Here is an 18,689-nt window from a genome sequence, read left to right as displayed (position 1 = left end):
TGTCCGAACGCTGCACATCTCGCCAGTCATCTGAAGTCCAGACCGACTTTAGCGTCGGACAGTGATTTGAACGTGAGCGTGACGTCAGCCGCTTGTCACCGGATATGTCTCATCAAAATAAAGCGGTTCCATCGACCCTCTGCTGACTCACGGGTTAACTGTGACTCACGAGTCCCAGCTGCGTGCGGCACGTGTCGGCAGCGTCCAACAGCTTCCGAGGCGTTTTTTATCAAGGAATCGTTTGTACATGGACCGGAAACTCGATTTAAGGGAAGAACTTCTGGAAAACGGAACGAGGTAAGAGACATGAAAAAGCTGCCTGATTTGTTTCGTTTGATTTTTTTTATTTTTTATTTTTTTACGTTTTCTTGCTCCAAAGGACAAACGAGCAGCTGCAAGTGTGGAGCTTCGGGAGGAAGTAGCTGGACGTGAGAGCCGCGCGCTTCACGGAAGTAAAAGACAGGCGTGAGGCGCTTCCTGCAGGACGACGCTCCCAAAAACAGGCGCGTGTCGGGCACATCTCGAATACCGCAGTGGACTGGGTTGAAACCAATGACGCCGAACCCCAAATGACCCAGTGGCGGTTGTGATTGTGCTCGTGTGCTTTTATTGTGAAGGAGGACGCAGACTGACGCAGCGCAGCATCCCGACGCGCGCGCGCGCACACACGCACGAACACGCTCGGTGGCAGGTAGCGCAACTCGTCCTCGTCTCCGATCCTCGCTGCGGGCTCATGGAGAAGCGAGTCCGGCGCGGCCGAACCCACCAGCGAGAGTCCGGAGGCCAGTCCGCGCCGCGGCGCCGCTAGACCTTCTGTGGAGTCGCTGCTTCCGATGGCGCCCAGACACCTGAGCCGCGGGGACCGAACCGAGGAGCGGGCTCGGGACCGGGCGGCGGCCCGCTGGCGCGTGAGCCTGGTTCTGATGCTGGTGGTCCAGTTCCGCGCGGCTGACGGTGAGTCGCTGGTTCCGTTTGTTGTTATGCAACACGGCTGGCCGCGCGCGCGCGCGCACGCACGCGGACAGGCTGGCTGTCGCTGTGTTGAATCCCGGGTGATTGACAGCTGAGTCCGAGCCCACGCGCGGCCTCCGTCTTTGTTCCTCACGACGCGAGCGAGGTCCAGGTGTGTCATGACCTTCTGTGCTGTGACGTCACCGTGCGCTTCTCCCCGTCCGTGTGACGTCAGCTCTCAGACGAGCGTGGACTGACCGGGACTCGCGGCGGTCTGAGACTCGGAGGCGCTGTTGAGGACAGGAGCCGTGACCCACGCCTCCGTCCCGCTTGGACCCGCAGTTGGACAGGGAGGCTCGCGCCGCTTCTCTGATGACAGCGTGCTTGGATGCATGAGCCGTGGGTTGTGAGGACACCGCAGCGCCACCTGCCCGCGTCTGAAACCCACTGGATGTCCTCACAAGAATATCCATGCATGTACACACACGCGCGCACACAGCAGATGTATGGTCACGTGTTCCAGATCTGACTCAGCAGCGCCCCTCTGATCTTCATCCAGTCTCTCGGTCGCCATGGCAACAGGTCAGCGGCTGGCTGAGGGACCGTCCGGAGCCTCGGGTCCAGACCCGTGGACCTGCTGGCTCACCAGCCTGCTCCAGACCCCTGCTGTGAGAACGTGTGCCGCTGAGGCAGGTGTGGCTGGAGCGCAGGTGCCCGCCTCTGGGCGGAGGTCCCGGGGCCGAGCCAGCCTGGCTGGAGCTGGGCTCTCAGAGCAGAGCGCAGCTCTGGCTGTTGCTGGGCAGAATCTTGGAGGCATCTTCTTCAGCAGGTTTGTGAGACGAATCTCAATTCAGGCACCAGAGCTGCCGCGCTCGATCCAGGGACGACGCTCGCTCGCTCGCTCGCACAGGTCACAGCCAAGGAAACACTGTTGCTATGGAAACAAGTCAAACAAGGCAGGACGCTCCGCTGTGAAGCAGACCTGTCATGAGTCAGCCGCGGCCAGCAGGGGGCGCTGGTGAGGCTGAGTCGGCTAACGCCTCAGTGGCAGGGCTCAGACTCACCAGACTCAGAGGAAGAAAGGAGGAGGAGAGAAGAGGACGGAGAACGAGATAAAGGAAGAGGAGGAAGCACAGGAGACAAGGGGGAAGGAGGTGGAGAAAGTGGCGGAGTCCCGTGTGTGACTCCCGTGTGTGACTCTCCTGTGTGACTCTCCTGTGTGACTCTCCTGTGTGACTCTCCTGTGTGACTCTCCTGTGTGACTCGTGTGTGTGACTCGTGTGTGTGACTCTCCTGTGTGACTCCTGTGTGTGACTCTCCTGTGTGACTCGTGTGTGTGACTCTCCTGTGTGACTCGTGTGTGTGACTCGTGTGTGTGACTCTCCTGTGTGACTCCTGTGTGTGACTCTCCTGTGTGACTCGTGTGTGTGACTCGTGTGTGTGACTCGTGTGTGTGACTCGTGTGTGTGACTCTCCTGTGTGACTCGTGTGTGTGACTCGTGTGTGTGACTCGTGTGTGTGACTCTCCTGTGTGACTCGTGTGTGTGACTCTCCTGTGTGACTCTCCTGTGTGACTCGTGTGTGTGACTCGTGTGTGTGACTCGTGTGTGTGACTGTCCTGTGTGACTCCTGTGTGTGACTCTCCTGTGTGACTCTCCTGTGTGACTCGTGTGTGTGACTCGTGTGTGACTCGTGTGTGTGACTCTCCTGTGTGACTCGTGTGTGACTCATGTGTGTGACTCGTATGTGACTCTCCTGTGTGACTCGTGTGTGACTCTCCTGTGTGACTCGTGTGTGACTCTCCTGTGTGACTCGTGTGTGTGACTCTCCTGTGTGACTCATGTGTGTGACTCGTGTGTGTGACTCTCCTGTGTGACTCTCCTGTGTGACTCGTGTGTGTGACTCTCCTGTGTGACTCTCCTGTGTGACTCTTGTGTGTGACTCTCCTGTGTGACTCGTGTGTGTGAGACTCTCCTGTGTGACTTGTGTGTGACTCGTGTGTGTGACTCGTGTGTGTGACTCTCCTGTGTGACTCTCCTGTGTGACTCGTGTGTGTGACTCTCCTGTGTGACTCGTGTGTGTGACTCTCCTGTGTGACTCGTGTGTGTGACTCGTGTGTGTGACACTCGCTGACTCTGGAAAGTCACCCCCCTCAGCGCCGCCGCGTCACTTCCTGCTGTGAAGATGGAGGAAGGTGATGATGGCGGCTGCGGCTGTTTTTAGCCGGCTTCGTGGTTCCCTTGGCGACGGCATCCCTGTGGTTGCCGTGGAAACTGCCAGAGAGGAGCAGATCTGCAGTTGCCTCAAATAGCTCTGCTGCTGTCACATGACCTTGAGTGAAGCACACAGCTGCTGACCCCTGCTGGCTCCTGCTGCAGGGGGCGCCCGCCCCGCCCCGCCCCGCCAGCGCTGGTCCCCGTCTGCTCTCACACGCTGGCCTCAGTGCTTCAGCCTGAGCCACGTCAGTGTCGCGCTCCAACCTTTGCCCTGTGTGTGGCCTTGTTGATGCTGCGGACTCTTGGCCAAACACTGTCCTTGTGGGGACAATTGGCTGGAGCCCCGAGGTTCAGCCAAATAACTGGGTTCCGGTCCTGGTGCAGGTGAGGCCGGGGGAAGGGTGACGGCCGGGAGCGGTCCCCACAAGGCCAGCGCTGCTCCGCTGCTGCTCCTCCACCGTCCTGTCCAGAGGGGGCGTCCTCTCAGTGAGCCCTGTGTGTGTGTGTCTGCAGCCCAGGAGCCGACGCGGCGGGCGGGTCCGGCCCCGGGCCCTGAGCAGCCAGTCTCCTCCGGCCTGCTGTCCAAAGCTGCGTGGAGCCAGTCCAGACCCTCGCCCCCCCCCACTGCCCCCTCCTCGGCCGGCGACGTCGCCAACGGGTCTCGGATCAGCGCCGGCTCGTCGGCCCCAGGTGAGAGCACCACTTCCTGTTGGGAACCTGCCGCGGAGCCGTGTTTAGTGCGTCCAGCCTCTGGTGTCTCCGCCCATGGCTCTGTGTCAAGCTCGGGGGGTAGCATGATGGATTCTTCCTCAGAAGCTCCAGCTCCAGCCTGGAGCCGTGCCTGACTTCCTGGGCCTCTGTCACGGCACCAGTCAGTTGCATGTTCAAAAACACCCACTTCCATTTCCTGCTTTCAACGCCTCCAACTCAGCTTGGCTGTGGCAGCACCGCAACACCCTGGAATGGCCCTGGAGTTTTGCTTTGGTGCGGGCTGCGCTCTGGTCTGACATTTGGTGGCGTGGCTCCCTCCCTTCCAATCTTTCTCATATACGTCCACGGCGCTGAGCCTGTGCACAAAACATAGAGACGGCCCGCGGGTCGCCTCGGGTTAGATACCCCGTCCCACTTTGCTTTTCATCATCGATAGCTCGATGAAGCGCCTCCCTCAACACACACACGCCGCTGCTCCGACATCCATCCATTCACTGGCTGAAGTCCACGAGGATCGGCGCCGGATCAGCCATTTTTCACCGACACCACCTGAAATGGCAGTATGGGGTCGATAGCAGGATCGCATCCCAAATGTGCAGTGGTTTTTCTTTTCTTGAGCGTGGATGTTGTCGGAAGTCATGCGCCGGAGCTGGTATGAGCCGGCGTCAGCTCAGCGTGTGTGTGCGTGTGTGTGTGTGTGTGTGTGCAGCCACAGAGGAGTCGCTGGGCAGCCTGCCGGCCTGGGACCTGCCCACCGTGCCCGAAGCTCTGCTGTCCACCCCGGGCGACCACGACCTCACGCTGCCCGCCAACGTCACCAGTCCCTTCTCCGGCCCCCAGTGGAACACCACCCTGCCAGCGCGGCCCAGGACCGCCCCCCAGCCCACCACCACCACCACCACCACACTGGCGCCGCCCACCACCAACATCAGCAGGAGCTCGGGCAGCCCCCCAACGGTGTCCACCACCAGCACCTCTCACAGCCTGGTCCTCTCAGAGGCCCCCACGGCACTGAGCACCACAGAGGACAGCAGCACGCAGCCAACCACACTGCCCCCCCCCACCACCAGCTCCACCACCACCACACCCGCCCCAACCACCACCACCACCACCACCACACCCGCCTCGACCACCACCACCACCACCACCACCACACAAGCCCCGACCCCCACACTGCCCCCCACCACCACCAGCTCCACCCCCACACTCGACCCAACCACCTCGCCCCACACCACACCCGCCCCAACCACCACCACACCTGCCGCCACGCCGGACTCCAGCGTCGTGGTCCCGGTCCAAACCACAGCACCTCCAACAACCACCACAGAACCACCGAGCAGCACCACCACAGAAGAGCTGCCCTGCAACGTGACCGAGAAGTTCTGGGTCAAGACCGGTAAGTTGTTTGTCTCTCTACTTAGTGAGGACCTCTCCTGGCCATCACCCTTTCCCCTGCCTCTCCCCCTGAACACAGGACTCACCTGGACCAGAGTGAGACCCAGTTACTATCACCTTTTGAAGCTGTTATCCTCAGAACCTTATGAGGACAGGAATCTCCCTGTTGGTTAAAAGCAGTTCCCACAGAGATAGAAGCACAGGAACACACACACACACACACCTGTGTGCTGATCTCCTCTGATCCCATCCTCTGGTCTGGTACCATGGTCTGGTCCCATCCTCTGGTCTGGTCCCATCCTCTGGTCCGGTCCCATCCTCTGGTCTGGTACCATGGTCTGGTCCCATCCTCTGGTCTCATCCTCTGATCTGGTTCCATCCTCTGGTCTCATCCTCTGATCTGGTTCCATCCTCTGGTCTCATCCTCTGGTCTGGTCCCATCCTCTGGTCCGGTCCCATCCTCTGGTCTGGTACCATGGTCTGGTCCCATCCTCTGGTCTCATCCTCTGGTCTGGTTCCATCCTCTGGTCTCATCCTCTGGTCTGGTCCCATCCTCTGGTCCCATCCTCTGGTCTGGTACCATGGTCTGGTTCCATCCTCTGGTCTCATCCTCTGGTCTGGTTCCATCGTCTGGTTCCATCCTCTGGTCTGGTTCCATCCTCTGGTCTGGTCTCATCCTCTGGTCTGGTCTCATCCTCTGGTCTGGTCTCATCCTCTGGTCTGGTTCCATCCTCTGGTCCGGTCCCATCCTCTGGTCTGGTCCCATCCTCTGGTCCGGTCCCATCCTCTGGTCCGGTCCCATCCTCTGGTCTGGTACCATGGTCTGGTCCCATCCTCTGGTCTCATCCTCTGATCTGGTTCCATCCTCTGGTCTGGTTCCATCCTCTGGTCTCATCCTCTGGTCTGGTTCCATCCTCTGGTCTGGTCCCATCCTCTGGTCCGGTCCCATCCTCTGGTCTGGTACCATGGTCTGGTCCCATCCTCTGGTCTCATCCTCTGGTCTGGTTCCATCCTCTGGTCTGGTCCCATCCTCTGGTCCGGTCCCATCCTCTGGTCTGGTACCATGGTCTGGTTCCATCCTCTGGTCTCATCCTCTGGTCTGGTCCCATCCTCTGGTCTCATCCTCTGGTCTGGTTCCATCCTCTGGTCTGGTCTCATCCTCTGGTCTGGTTCCATCCTCTGGTCTGGTCCCATCCTCTGGTCCGGTCCCATCCTCTGGTCTGGTACCATGGTCTGGTTCCATCCTCTGGTCTGGTCTCATCCTCTGGTCTGGTCCCATCCTCTGGTCCGGTCCCATCCTCTGGTCTCATCCTCTGGTCTGGTCCCATCCTCTGGTCTCATCCTCTGGTCTGGTTCCATCCTCTGGTCTCATCCTCTGGTCTGGTCCCATCCTCTGGTCCCATCCTCTGGTCTGGTACCATGGTCTGGTTCCATCCTCTGGTCTCATCCTCTGGTCTGGTACCATGGTCTGGTCCCATCCTCTGGTCTGGTCCCATCCTCTGGTCTGGTCCCATCCTCTGGTCTGGTTCCATCCTCTGGTCTGGTTCCATCCTCTGGTCTGGTCCCATCCTCTGGTCTGGTTCCATCCTCTGGTCCGGTCCCATCCTCTGGTCCGTGTCAGCTGTGTTCCTGCCCAGATGGAGAGCTTTTCTGAGGCTCTGTGCTGGGCTCTCCCAACCTTCCTGCCCTGGAGCTGCTGTCTTGTTGACGTCTCCCTCGATGTCCCTCCACAGTGCTCTCCATCGAGCTGCGGAGGAACCGTCTGGACCTGATCCTGAAGCAGAACCTGTCCAAGGGCCTGAGTCATGCCTTGCAGCGAGCGCTGAACGACTCGGGCGCCGCCGTGCAGGTGAGTGTGTCTGAGAGCGGCCGACCCGGCTGGACGCTGAGGGTGCAGTGACCCAGCCGTGGAGACTTTGTTCTGACATCAGGTCCGATGGGATTATTAAACTTTGAGGGAAGAGCTTGGCGCCCCAGAGTCAGGTGACACAAGCGCCGTGAAGAGGTGACTTTGCCTGCGTCGTGTGGACGCTGCGCCGCCGCCATGTGGCTGTTGCTGGCGTCTGTTGCTGGCGTCTGGCCTGCATCCCCCCGGCTGGCTGCGCCGGCGCCGTCCCTGTCACCGCTGCCGCTTTTTCTATTTTTAGCCAGTGGTTTGTTCCCTGGCGGTGACTCAGTGCCTGTAATCTGCAGCAGCCGTCCCCCGCGCACACACACACACACACACACACACGTGTTACAGCCACACGCTCATCTCTGCTGAAGAACTGAAAACATTGGGGGGGTCAGGATTATTCCTCTGAATCACAGCTCCAGTCTAAAATTGGCTGCAGCTCCGGTCCGCGGGTGGAGGGGGAGCAGTGGGGCGTGTCCCGGGCGCTTGTCGCGGCTCAGTGATCCGGCTTCACCATCTTGCGCCTCAGGTGGAGCGAGAGCAGTGCGGCCCTCACAACGTCACGCTGGCCTACTACGTCACCTCGGGCAAGACGGTCCTGCTGTCCTCTCTGGTGCTGGAGGCCCTCGCCGTCTACGGCGTCCACCGGCTGCTGTCCGACGTGCGGCAGCACACGCCGCTGGTCAAGGCCGTGCTGGTGCCCGTGGCGCCCTGGCTGCCGGCGCCCAGCGTCCACCTGCAGCTGCGGACAGGTGAGCGGGCTCCCCGGGGCCCTGGCCCCTGACCCTGAACCCCACCACACACGGTGTCATGTCAGAGGTGAGATTTAGCGTTTAGCAGCGGCATGAGATCAGCCAGTGGCTCAGCGGCGCCCTCTGGTGGTGCATGATTGTGGCGCTCACGCCGCTTCTCTCCTCCGCAGTGCTGAGGTTCGTGGGGCCCACAGACAACGTCTACTCTTGCAGCTTCGTCCAGATGTTGGAGCAGAGGCTGGAGAACGCCTTCGATGAGGCACAGGACAAAGTTCTGGAGACCTACCACCGACTGACTGTGGAGGTAGGCTGCTGCTGTGACCCGGGCCCCCGAGGCGCCACTGTCATGTGACTGGTTGGTATGGAGCAACAGACAGGGATCCTGGTTCTGGGTCGGCCCCGAGCGGATGAAGCTCCATCTATAATTCAGGCCCTGCAAGATTGATGCTGGTGTGGTGGAGGCTCCTGCTGTTCTCCGCCCTCAGTCACAGCACCTACAGCTCCTGCTGCAGACAGGTGCCAGTGCCACGCTGAGGGTGAGAGAAGACGGAGGGAAAGAATGAGGCAAGGAGAGGAGGAGAGGAGAGGAGAGGAGAGGAGGAGGGGAGGAGGAGAGGAGGAGGAGGAGGGGAGGGGAGAGGAGAGGAGGAGGAGAGGTGAGGAGGAGGAGAGGAGGAGGAGAGGAGAGGAGGAGGAGGAGGAAAGGAGAGGAGGAGAGGAGGGGAGAGGAGGAGGAGAGGAGAGGAGGAGGAAAGGAGAGGAGGAGAGGAGGGGAGAGGAGAGGAGGAGGAGAGGTGAGGAGGAGGAGAGGAGGAGGAGAGGAGAGGAGGAGGAGGAGGAAAGGAGAGGAGGAGAGGAGGGGAGAGGAGGAGAGGAGGAGGAGAGGAGAGGAGGAGGAAAGGAGAGGAGGAGAGGAGGGGAGAGGAGGAGAGGAGGAGGGGAGGAGGAGGGGAGAGGAGGAGGAGAGGAGGAGGAGGAGGAGGAGGAGGAGGAAAGGAGAGGAGGGGAGAGGAGAGGAGGAGGAGAGGTGAGGAGGAGGAGAGGAGGAGGAGAGGAGGAGGAAAGGAGAGGAGGAGAGGAGGGGAGAGGAGGAGGAGAGGAGGAGGAAAGGAGAGGAGGAGAGGAGGGGAGAGGAGGAGAGGAGGAGGGGAGGAGGAGGGGAGAGGAGGAGGAGGAGAGGAGGAGGAGGAGGAAAGGAGAGGAGGGGAGAGGAGAGGAGGAGGAGAGGTGAGGAGGAGGAGGAGGAAAGGAGAGGAGGAGGAGAGGAGAGGAGAGGAGGAGGAAAGGAGAGGAGGAGAGGAGGGGAGAGGAGGAGAGGAGAGGAGAGGAGAGGAGAGGAGGAGGAGAGGAGAGGAGGAGGAAAGGAGAGGAGGAGGAGAGGAGAGGAGGAGGAGAGGAGAGGAGGAGAGGAGGGGAGAGGAGGAGGAGAGGAGAGGAGGTGAGGAGAGGAGAGGAGGAAGAGGAGAGGAAGAGGAGGAGGAGAGAGGAGAGGAGGAGGAGAGGAGGAGGAGAGGAGGAGGGGAGGAGGAGGGGAGAGGAGGAGGAGAGGAGGAGAGGAGAGGAGGAGAGGAGAGGAGGAGGAGAGGAGAGGAGGAGGAGGAGGAAAGGAGAGGAGGGGAGAGGAGGAGAGGAGAGGAGGAGGAGAGGTGAGGAGGAGGAGAGGAGGAGGAGAGGAGAGGAGGAGGAGGAGGAAAGGAGAGGAGGAGAGGAGGGGAGAGGAGGAGAGGAGAGGAGAGGAGGAGGAAAGGAGAGGAGGAGAGGAGGGGAGAGGAGGAGAGGAGAGGAGGAGGAGAGGAGAGGAGAGGAGGAGGAAAGGAGAGGAGAGGAGAGGAGGAGGGGAGAGGAGAGGAAGAGGGGGAGGAGAGGAGAGGAGGAGAGAGGAGAGGAGAGGAGGAGGAGAGGAGAGGAGGAGAGGAGGAGGGAGAGGAGGAATAGAGGAGAGGAGGTGAGGAGAGGAGAGGAGGAAGAGGAGAGGAGAGGAGAGGAAGAGGAGGAGGAGAGGAGAGGAGGAGGAAAGGAGAGGAGAGGAGGAGGAGAGGAGAGGAGGAGGAGGAGAGGAGGAGGAGATGAGAGGAGAGGAGGAGGAGGAGGAGGAGAGGAGAGGAGGAGGAGGAGGAGATGAGAGGAGAGGAGGAGGAGGAGGAGGAGAGGAGGAGAGGAGAGGAGGAGGAGGAGGAGATGAGAGGAGAGGAGGAGGAGAGGAGAGGAGGAGGAGAGGAGAGGAGAGGAGACGGTGGGAAAGAGTGAGGGAGGGAGGGAGGAAGTGAGCGTGCAGAGGAGAGGAGAGAAGAGGGACAGTGAAAGAAAGGGAAGGAGAGAGTGAGGACAGAGGGATGGAGGTAGAGAGCAGGAGAGCAAGCGAGTGTGGGATGATCAGTTCAACACAGCAGCAGCAGCCACAGAAGATCAACACCTTGGTGCAGCCAGAGCCGACTCAGACCAGAGTCCACTGACTGGTGACTGGTGAAGCAAGTCCACCTTGGTTCTCCTCAGATCCAGAGCGTGTCTCAGGACGCCGGCTCCCCCTCTGTCTCCGTGGTCTACGTGGTCCAGAACCAGGAGGCCCAGCTCAACGGAACCATCGCCAGCGGCCTCCTCAACCAGCTGACCGCCGAGCTGGTGGGCTACTTCCTGTTCTTCCCGCCGCTGGTCATCGCTGAACGTAAGCAGAGCGAAACAAAGTGGCGTTTCCAGCTGAGAAGTGACGAACATTACAGACACCGTTGCCAGAGCAACACCCCAGATGAGGTCCGGCCCCGGCTGGTGTCTCCAGCCGCTGCAGTCTGGAGCTCAGCCGGCGGAGCTCACGAAGCTTCTGCTTGGCAGAGGAGCCGCCGTGGTGTCGCAGGAGACCCTGGGCTTCTCTGACTCCCGTCTGGGCCCGGTGTGGGCCGGGCGCGGCTCCCTGGTGACCCGCCTCCCCACCTGGCCCTCACGTCCAGTGGCCATCTTTGATGACCTCATCCCCTGATCTGTCTCCACTCGGTGGATGGCCTCCTTCGTCCTCTTGCAGCCGCCGCATCGCTGCGTGGACGTGGAGCTGGTGACTCTGAAGGGAGGAGCAGTCCCTGCCCAGCCGGGTGGGCTTCACCCTGTGACGGCCCTCAGCCGCTCACATCTGGGCTCCTCCCTCTGAGGTCCAGAGTCCAACGCGTGTCTTTGTCTGTCTGCAGCGCTGCAGTACCACAACCTCAACACCTCCAGTGCAACCAGGAACTACTGGGTGAAGACAGGTAGGCCCTCACCTGGGTGTGTCAGAGCCTCACTTCTTCACATGTCAACACACACTCACTTCCCCAACACACCTGCACACATGTCATGTGACCACACACACACGCATGCAGGTTCTGTAACGAAGAGACTCTGGGACTGTTGATAATCGGCAGCATTGAGCCAAAAAACAGCTGGTAGCTAAACCACCACACGCCGACTCTGGTGCTAGGTCCCGTCTCACTCGTGTCTTACACTGTCTCACTCCTGTCTCTCTCTCACTCTCCTCTCTCACACTCCTCTCTCACTCTCCTCTCTCACACTCCTCTCTCTCTCTCTCTCTCTCTCTCTCTCTCTCTCTCACTCCTCTCTCACTCCTTTCTCACTCTCACACTCCTCTCTCACTCTCACACTCCTCTCTCACTCCTTTCTCACTCTCACACTCCTCTCACGCTGGTTTCTCTATCAGACACTTGTCTCTCCTTCACCTCTCCCTCCATCTCCTCGATGGGAAGGTGGTAGAAAGAGTCAGGAGTGAGCCTCATGTCACCCGACTGTGGCCGACCTTTGTCTCTCTGTGGACAGTCATCCAGGACGTGGACTCGTCTTCGCTGGAGACCAACTACCAGAGCTTCGCCAACCTGATGGAGCAGAGACTGGCTGAGCTCTTCCTGGTGGCCGGCAGGCAGGGGGCCGGCGCCCCCAGGGCCCGGAGGGCCACCTCCGTGGGGGGCTACACCGTCCAGGTAGGACTCCGGCCTCCAGCCTCGGCAGCATCTGGCGGCTGCCCGAGCCGCTGCTCCACCGTCCTGCCGCCCCCTGACTGGGACCTGAGCAGTGATGTGGGGCCGCTGGTCTTCCTCAGATGGTGAGCATGCGCAGGCTGCCCGGCCCCAGGGACCCGGCGGAGATGACCTACTACGCTCAGCTCAACGGCGCCCCCATCACCGGGAGCAGCGCCGCCAAGACGCTGAGCAGCCTGGACTCCCAGACCATGGCGCTGACGCTGGGCTACTTCGTGCAAGTGCAGGCAGAACGTGAGGCTGAGGCTGAACCCTGCTGCTGAGGCCTGGTCACAGGGGTCACGTGTGTGTGTGTGTGTGTGTGCAGCCGTGGTGAAGACTCCGCCCAGCAGCCTGTGGATCATGGCCGTGCTGACGCCGCTCTTCCTGCTGCTGGTGGTCATCGGCATGGTGGGCTTCATCCTCTGCAAACGGAACCGCGTCATGTTCAAGACTGGGGCCTTCCGGACCTTCAAGAGCCGCTCCAAGGTAAGCGCCGGCAGAGCGCGGGACTCGCCCTTGGCTGGCTGCGACTCATGTTGCTGACTCTCTCTTGGCAGACATCGTATCGAGGGGGCAGCTGTCACCACCAGGTACGCCGCCTCCACCCGCACGTCCATCTCACCAGCGCCGCCTGCTGGAGCTCCAGAGTCGGGAGCACGTGGACCACCAGAGCCTCAGCCCAGGGGGCGGGGTTTGTGAGAGCTCTGGAGCTGGAAGCCTCAGCTTCTCATGGCTTCAGTGAAGGTGGCCCACCCTGCGCCCTCTGACCCCACCTGGTCCCACCAGAGAGAGGGCCAGATGAGAGTCACTGTGCTCACTCCACCCAGTCCTGTGAGGACCGGTGTGTGTGTGTGTGTGTGTGTGTGGTTCAGCCTGGAGGCGTGGGGACCGTTCCCACGTGTCGGCATTGTGAACGTCTGATGAATACTGCAGGAGGCGGTGGGCTCACCTCGCTCACCCCGCCAGCCGCCGCTTCAGAGGGGCTTTTGAGTGGCGTTTCCTGATGCAGCCGTGACGGCTCCGTCACCTGTGTCTCGTCTGTGTGAAGGTCCAGAGGTCACGCCGCATGCTCATAATGTCACGCCTTGTGTTCCCACAGCCGGTGCAGGGCTTCGACTACGCCAAGAAGCACATGGGTCGCGGCGAGGAGGCCGTGCCGGGCGCCAAGGAGCCGCTGGTGCTGGGTCTGCCGGCCCGCGAGGCGCCGCTCTCCGTGTCGCTGGAGAAGAAAGCTCACCAGGACGGGACCAGACCCCCGTCAGCGGACGTCCACAAGGGCGGGTGAGACCCGGGCTCCAGGCCCTGTGTGGGGGGGGGCTGGTTTATACTGCCTCGTGAGGACCAGTTCCTGACAAGACTCGTGTGTGTGTGTGTGTGTGTGTGTGTGACTGGCACATGTGTGTCTCACTCCACCGTCGGCAGCAAACATGGAGCTGGACCTTCACCTTCCTCTGACGTCTCCTTGTCTTCTTCTCACTGTTGCCACGGCGACACCAGGCGGTTGCCTAGCGAAGAAGACGGCTCCATGTCGAGCGACGGCTCCGGGAAGCTGAACACCAGCAAGAGCTCCTCGGCCTGGAAGAAGAACAGCAGCGGCGGCGGCAGCAGCAAGAGCAAAGAGGAGCTGCACAAGAGGAGCGGTGAGGAGGAGGGGGCCCTCCACAGTCTCCATCAGCTGCAGCCGCCGGGTCCTCACTCCTCTGTCCTCCTCAGAGCCCTACGAGGACCTCAGCCTGAGGCTCATCTCCATCAAGCCCATGACGGCCCAGCCCACCTTCTCCTACCAGTCGTCCTCCTCACACAGCCAGGACTCTGTCGTGCTCAACGGAGAGGTGAGGGCCTCGCACACGCACACACACACACACACACACACACTGACGTTCTTGGAAATGGAGGCTCCTGAGCTCTTCAGAAGCCTCCCTCGGCTGCAAGCGCCCGGGTGACAGTGGCCGGCTGTGCTTCCAGGCCAACCACGTGGGGCTGAAGCAGAAGTCGGACATGGACCTCTACAGGAACAAGCTGCGTCAGAAGGGGAAGAGGAAGGGCTGCGGCGAGTTCTCTCTGTCGGAGAGCGGCAGCCACGGCTACGGCCGCCGCGACGGGCGCCACGGCCGCCGCGACGGCGCCGCCAAGGAGCCGATGACGGCCGAGGAGAAGAGGGCGTCCTTCGCCGGCTGCCACAAGAGGTGAGCGTCTCCCTGGAGGGCCGGCGGGGCCCTCACTGACACTGGTGTGGCCCCTCCAGGTACTCGCACCCCCGGGAGCCCGCCTACTGGAGCCGCCAGTCGCTGAGCAGCCCGAGCCCGGTGGAGACGGAGATGGACCTGCTGGTGCTGCGCGAGCGACCGCGCCGGGGGATACGCAACACCGGCTACGACGTGAGTGGCTGACGGCTGTGGACTCTGACTCCTCCCTGGCCATCGCTGTTAAACTGCAGTCCTGCGGGCCAAATAAGGTCCAACCGCTACAGTCATGTGACCCGCCAGCCTTCTGGGCCTGTGGACTTCCTGGTTCAGGTTCTGCTAAAAACTGGGAGGAGGAGGAGCTGGATGTAGGGGGAGGAGCTGTTGAGGAGGAGGAGCTGGATGTAGGGGGAGGGGCTGTTCAGGAGGAGGAGCTATTCAGGAGGAGGAGCTGGATGTAGGGGGAGGAGCTGTTCAGGAGGAGGAGCTATTCAGGAGGAGGAGCTGGATGTAGGGGGAGGGGCTGTTCAGGGGGAGGAGCTGTTCAGGGGGAGGAGCTGTTGAGGAGGAGGAGCTGGATGTAGGGGGAGGGGCTGTTCAGGGGGAGGGGCTGTTCAGGGGGAGGAGCTGTTGAGGAGGAGGAGCTGGTGTCGTCCGTCAGGCTGGTCTCAGTGGAGCCTCAGCTTGCTCTGATTTGGTCCCCCACTCCACTTCCTCCTCACCTTCTGAGCGTCATTGCTCCTGGTGATCCATGGATGAAGCCTGACCTGAATGAGTTGGAGCTTGCTGAAGCTGTGGTCCCCGCAAGGAGACTTCATTCTACCTGGGGTTCAGGTTCAGGTTAGCCAGGTGTTAGGGGGAGGCTCCGGGGGAGCGAGGAGGTCAGGGAACTGTCCCCACAGAGCATGAAAGCGCGACCTGTGTGTGTGTGTGTGTGTTGCTCAGGGGGAGCCGGAGCCCTTCCAAGAGACCAGCGTGGACCGTCTCATCAGCTCTCTGGGCTTGGGCGCCGGCTCTACGGGCAGCAGCAGCCTGGGCGTGAAGGCTCACCGCGGCTCCGACTCCTCCACGCTCAGCTCGCAGCCATCCATCGACGAGGTCCGCACGCAGATGCACCTGTTGCTAGGCAACGCTTTCAGCCTGGCACCACCGTCCCCGCCCGGCAGGTAAGCGGCTTTCACGCCGTCTGTGGCGCAGCGGCCGCCTCACCTGCGTCTGATCTGGCTCAGCCGCCGCCGCCACCTCCACCACGCCCACGGCGCCAACAACCCGTCTCACGGCAGCCACTTCAGCGACGGCGTGACCAGCGCTCCGGGGACCATGAACCACCCGTGCGGCGGGCGCCAGAGGAGCGTGGGCTACGAGGACCTGCACCAGTGCAGCCTCCCCAAACCAGTGGGTGACGCCGGCGTGGTGAGGTCAGGACTCTGTCCTCTCAGCTCTCTGCTCCTCTGCCTGCTGCAGGGCTTCCGCTTCACCCAGCTCCCTGACATGGGCGTGGGCTCGCCTCCACCACTGCTGCCCTCCAGGACCGGAGCTCCACACGGAACCTCGCTGCGACGGTAGGCTGCCCACCGCAGGAGCCCGCTCGGTGTGAGTGTCGCATTGATCATGTGAAGGCGACGTCCGAGTCACGGACTCATGAGTCAGGTCCGCATCCTCCTTCTGGGGTCCCGGACCCAACAGGTTTGTTTCACGTCTCCAGACCCACATTGAGCCTTGTGGGGCCCGGCCGCACTGGAAACACACTCGCACAAAAGTAGGTGTGGTTCCAAGAATGGCTCCCCACAAGTACCGCTAAACCGACTACACACACACACACACAGACGCACGCAGCCACCTGAGACAGCGAGCCGTCTGATTGGCTGCCTCCCTCACAGGTCCACACCTGACGTGAGCCTAAAGCCGCGCGCGTCCGAGGCCTCGGAGCTCCAGGCTCAGCAGCACAGCGGCGCCCCCTACCTGCCGCTGGCCAGGGCGCCGTTCCCAGCCGTCACCGTGGATCAGTCCGTCTCCGCCTACTCAGGTGAGCCGCGCGGCGCCTCCTGCGCCAGGCGCTCTGTGCTCACGCCGCGCTGCGCTCTGCTCGGCAGGAAACCCCATCACCGCCGTCTACGCCGTCTCCGCCAACCGCCCGGGCTACGCCGACTACCTGGTCATGTCGCCGCCGGCGTCGTACCGCAGCCCGTCGTGGATGTCGTACCCGCCCGAGCCGGAGGACCTGCCGCGGCAGTGGAGCGACGCCCCGGTGAGTCCCGCGCCGCCGGCTGCCTCTGTCGCCGCCGCCGCCGCCCTTTGACCTTGTGACTCTGACCCTGCAGCAAAACTCCCGGCACCTGGAGACCATCTGCTAGTGTGTCCCCACCCCCCGCGCACACACACACACACACACACACACAGAGCTGAGAGGCGACATCACCAGCCAAGCGAGGACGTCACGCCGTCTTGTTTGAAGCCCGTCTGCAGGCTTCAGCCAGCACTCTCACTGATTCACCCATTTTCATGTGGAGCCCTCCTCCACCGACCCTTGGTCACATGACTCCTGTGGAGCAGCAGGTGAGGCGGCACGTGGCAGCTGCTGCGCTTCTCGAGGCTTTTCCTGTCTTCGTCCGAGCGGGTGCGGTCTGCGGACCCCACCAGCTCCTCCGCACCGCCGGGACTCGGCTCCCCACCTGGAGCTGGACGTGAACTTGACAAGCTTCTGGAAGGTTTGTGTATTTACCTGTAAATATCAGAAGATTTATGCAAGAAAAGAGACGCCGCAGACGCGATCACGTGACCTGGGCTCTGCGCGGAGACCCAGCGGCCGCGGCGTCTTCTTCTGCTGAAGGCTTTTGACCAGAGATGCTCTGGAGGCTGAGCGCCGCCGAGGGTGGGAGGCATCCGGAGGGTCGAGGGTGGCCTGCCGCCGGGTCACGTGATCGGCGCGGGCAAAAACTCCTGGAGCCATACCGTTTTTTGTTTTCGTACGAGAATGTCAACGCGAGACTATAGCCATAACGTCACCATGTGGGCGGAGCCTGAGGAGAAAATCAGTCAAAGCCAAATATAGAGAGGAAACGTGGAAGCGTCTGCAGTCACCTGAGGACAGGAGCTTCCCTTTGGGCGCCAGCAGGGGGCGACGCCTTCCGCCTGCCACTCGAACCTGCCACAGTGGCTTTTCCTGGGAAACGGCCGGCTCGACTGAGAGGGAGACCGAAGCGTCTGGGTCCAGTGAACGGGCCGGAACCCGAGCGGCCCCTGCGCTCAGGTGTCTGCACTGCGCTTCCGTGACTCCTCCCACCTCTGGCAAGCGTCGAGCGAGCGCCGAGGGTTTGACGGCGAAACATCTCTGGACTTTTCTACCTGGACAGAGGCGGACTACTATGGGATGGCGCCCCCTGTACAGTGCGGGCCTGCGCGGCGGGTTTTGGTCGCTGACGCGGCGCTAGCGAGACTTGATGTGTGCCGTCACGGCTGCGACGTCACGGTGACGGCGGATGCTGGTGGATGTCGTTATGCAGCAGAGCGACTCTTTTTTTGTGTTGAATTTAAAGAATAAAGATTCAAGTTCTGGACTGGAGTTCGATGTTTGCTGATGACTGGAGTGAGTGACGCGAGGCGGCGCGGGTTCTCGCAACAGGCCAACAACCCAACCGCCAGGAGCTGCCACCAGATGGAGCCAGCGCTGCGGTGACGTCACTGCGGGCCTTCATCTGAATCCCCCCCCTTGTGGAGCAATTGGGAACGACACACGAAGGTCACCTGACGCTTGGAGTCCCTGGGTGAGTCTCGGTCTCTGAGGTTCACCAGAGGTCACTCCAGGTCACGCGTCCGGCGCACGAGGGCGGACCTCTCCTGGCCCTCACCCTTTCCCCAGCCGTAAACCCAACCATCTACTACACATGTCCTCACTCTGTTGGTTAAAACCTCACACAGGTCCTCACTAAAGATGGAAGCACAAGAACACACACACACAGAGTGTGTTTGCTAGTCGTGAGGAGACTCGCTTCCTCACCCGCAGCAGCGCTGGAGGTCTGCACACGTCACTGGCTGTTTTGACTTCAGACTTCTGAGGGCCACACCAGCGCGCGCACGTGCACGCAGGGCAGCGGGATCAGGATGTCCTGTCCCTGGAACCTTTGCTCCCGCCACATCAGACGTGTTTGGTCTGCGGAGTTCAACCGTCCTCGCACCAGAGACTCGCCTGGTCTGTGACTCGGTTGCTGGAACACAAGTGTGGGACAAAGACGAGAAGGTTCGGTCCAAACCTGACGTGACAGAACTCGCAAGTTCCTGTCAGAAAGAGTGCGCCTGCGTGTTTGGCCATACTTGTGAGGACCAAGTCTTGACAAGCCTCCTTCTTGAGAGGACATTTTGGCCGGTCCTCACAAGGGTTACAACGCCAGTAAGAGTAGTTGATTCTAATCTGATTCAGAGTCCTGGTTCAGGTCGGCATGTGTCTGGGGGGAGAGGCTGGGGAAAGGGTGACGGCCAGGCGAGGTCCCCACAAAAAAGAGCAAAACAAACATGTGTGTTTGCGTGTGTTGATCGGAGTGTTTTTTCAGGAGAGAGAGAGAAGGAGGGAGAGAGAGAGAGAGACAGAGAGAGGG

The 18,689-nt window shown here is 61.4% G+C and overlaps 1 protein-coding gene across 2 annotated transcripts; it reads left to right on the top strand.

Annotated features, from left to right (window-relative positions):
- The first annotated feature begins 139 nt into the window (after positions 1–139).
- On the top strand, positions 140–17,975 carry kiaa1549la (KIAA1549-like a). 2 transcript variants are annotated; one of them, XM_053886446.1, is made up of 23 exons: positions 140–297; positions 380–954; positions 3,681–3,857; positions 4,588–5,274; positions 7,007–7,122; positions 7,697–7,919; positions 8,090–8,223; positions 10,413–10,581; positions 11,093–11,152; positions 11,715–11,875; positions 11,995–12,166; positions 12,240–12,400; positions 12,472–12,504; positions 13,014–13,195; positions 13,412–13,554; positions 13,628–13,746; positions 13,880–14,100; positions 14,160–14,292; positions 15,043–15,263; positions 15,327–15,659; positions 15,978–16,123; positions 16,191–16,345; positions 16,419–17,975. In XM_053886446.1, the coding sequence occupies exons 2-23, from the start codon at positions 834–836 to the stop codon at positions 16,449–16,451; spliced, it is 3,900 nt and encodes a 1,299-aa protein (XP_053742421.1). In that variant the 5' UTR covers positions 140–297; positions 380–833; the 3' UTR covers positions 16,452–17,975. The 2 variants fall into 2 exon arrangements, with proteins under 2 accessions (XP_053742421.1, XP_053742422.1); XM_053886447.1 differs by lacking the exon at positions 140–297 and having other exon boundaries at positions 665–954; positions 15,327–15,492; positions 15,562–15,659.
- Positions 17,976–18,689: the final 714 nt, after the last annotated feature.

This window comes from Synchiropus splendidus, chromosome 14 (assembly GCF_027744825.2).
Source record: "Synchiropus splendidus isolate RoL2022-P1 chromosome 14, RoL_Sspl_1.0, whole genome shotgun sequence".
NCBI lineage: Eukaryota > Metazoa > Chordata > Actinopteri > Syngnathiformes > Callionymidae > Synchiropus > Synchiropus splendidus.
This window is presented reverse-complemented; position numbering and strand designations above follow the sequence as displayed.

Coding starts and splice junctions, on each gene's coding strand:
- kiaa1549la (XM_053886446.1), top strand. CDS start 834: ATGGCGCCCAGACACCTGAGCCGCGGGGACCGAACCGAGGAGCGGGCT. Junction 8,224..10,412: donor ACCACCGACTGACTGTGGAG/GTAGGCTGCTGC, acceptor GGTTCTCCTCAG/ATCCAGAGCGTGTCTCAGGA. Junction 11,153..11,714: donor GAACTACTGGGTGAAGACAG/GTAGGCCCTCAC, acceptor CTCTGTGGACAG/TCATCCAGGACGTGGACTCG.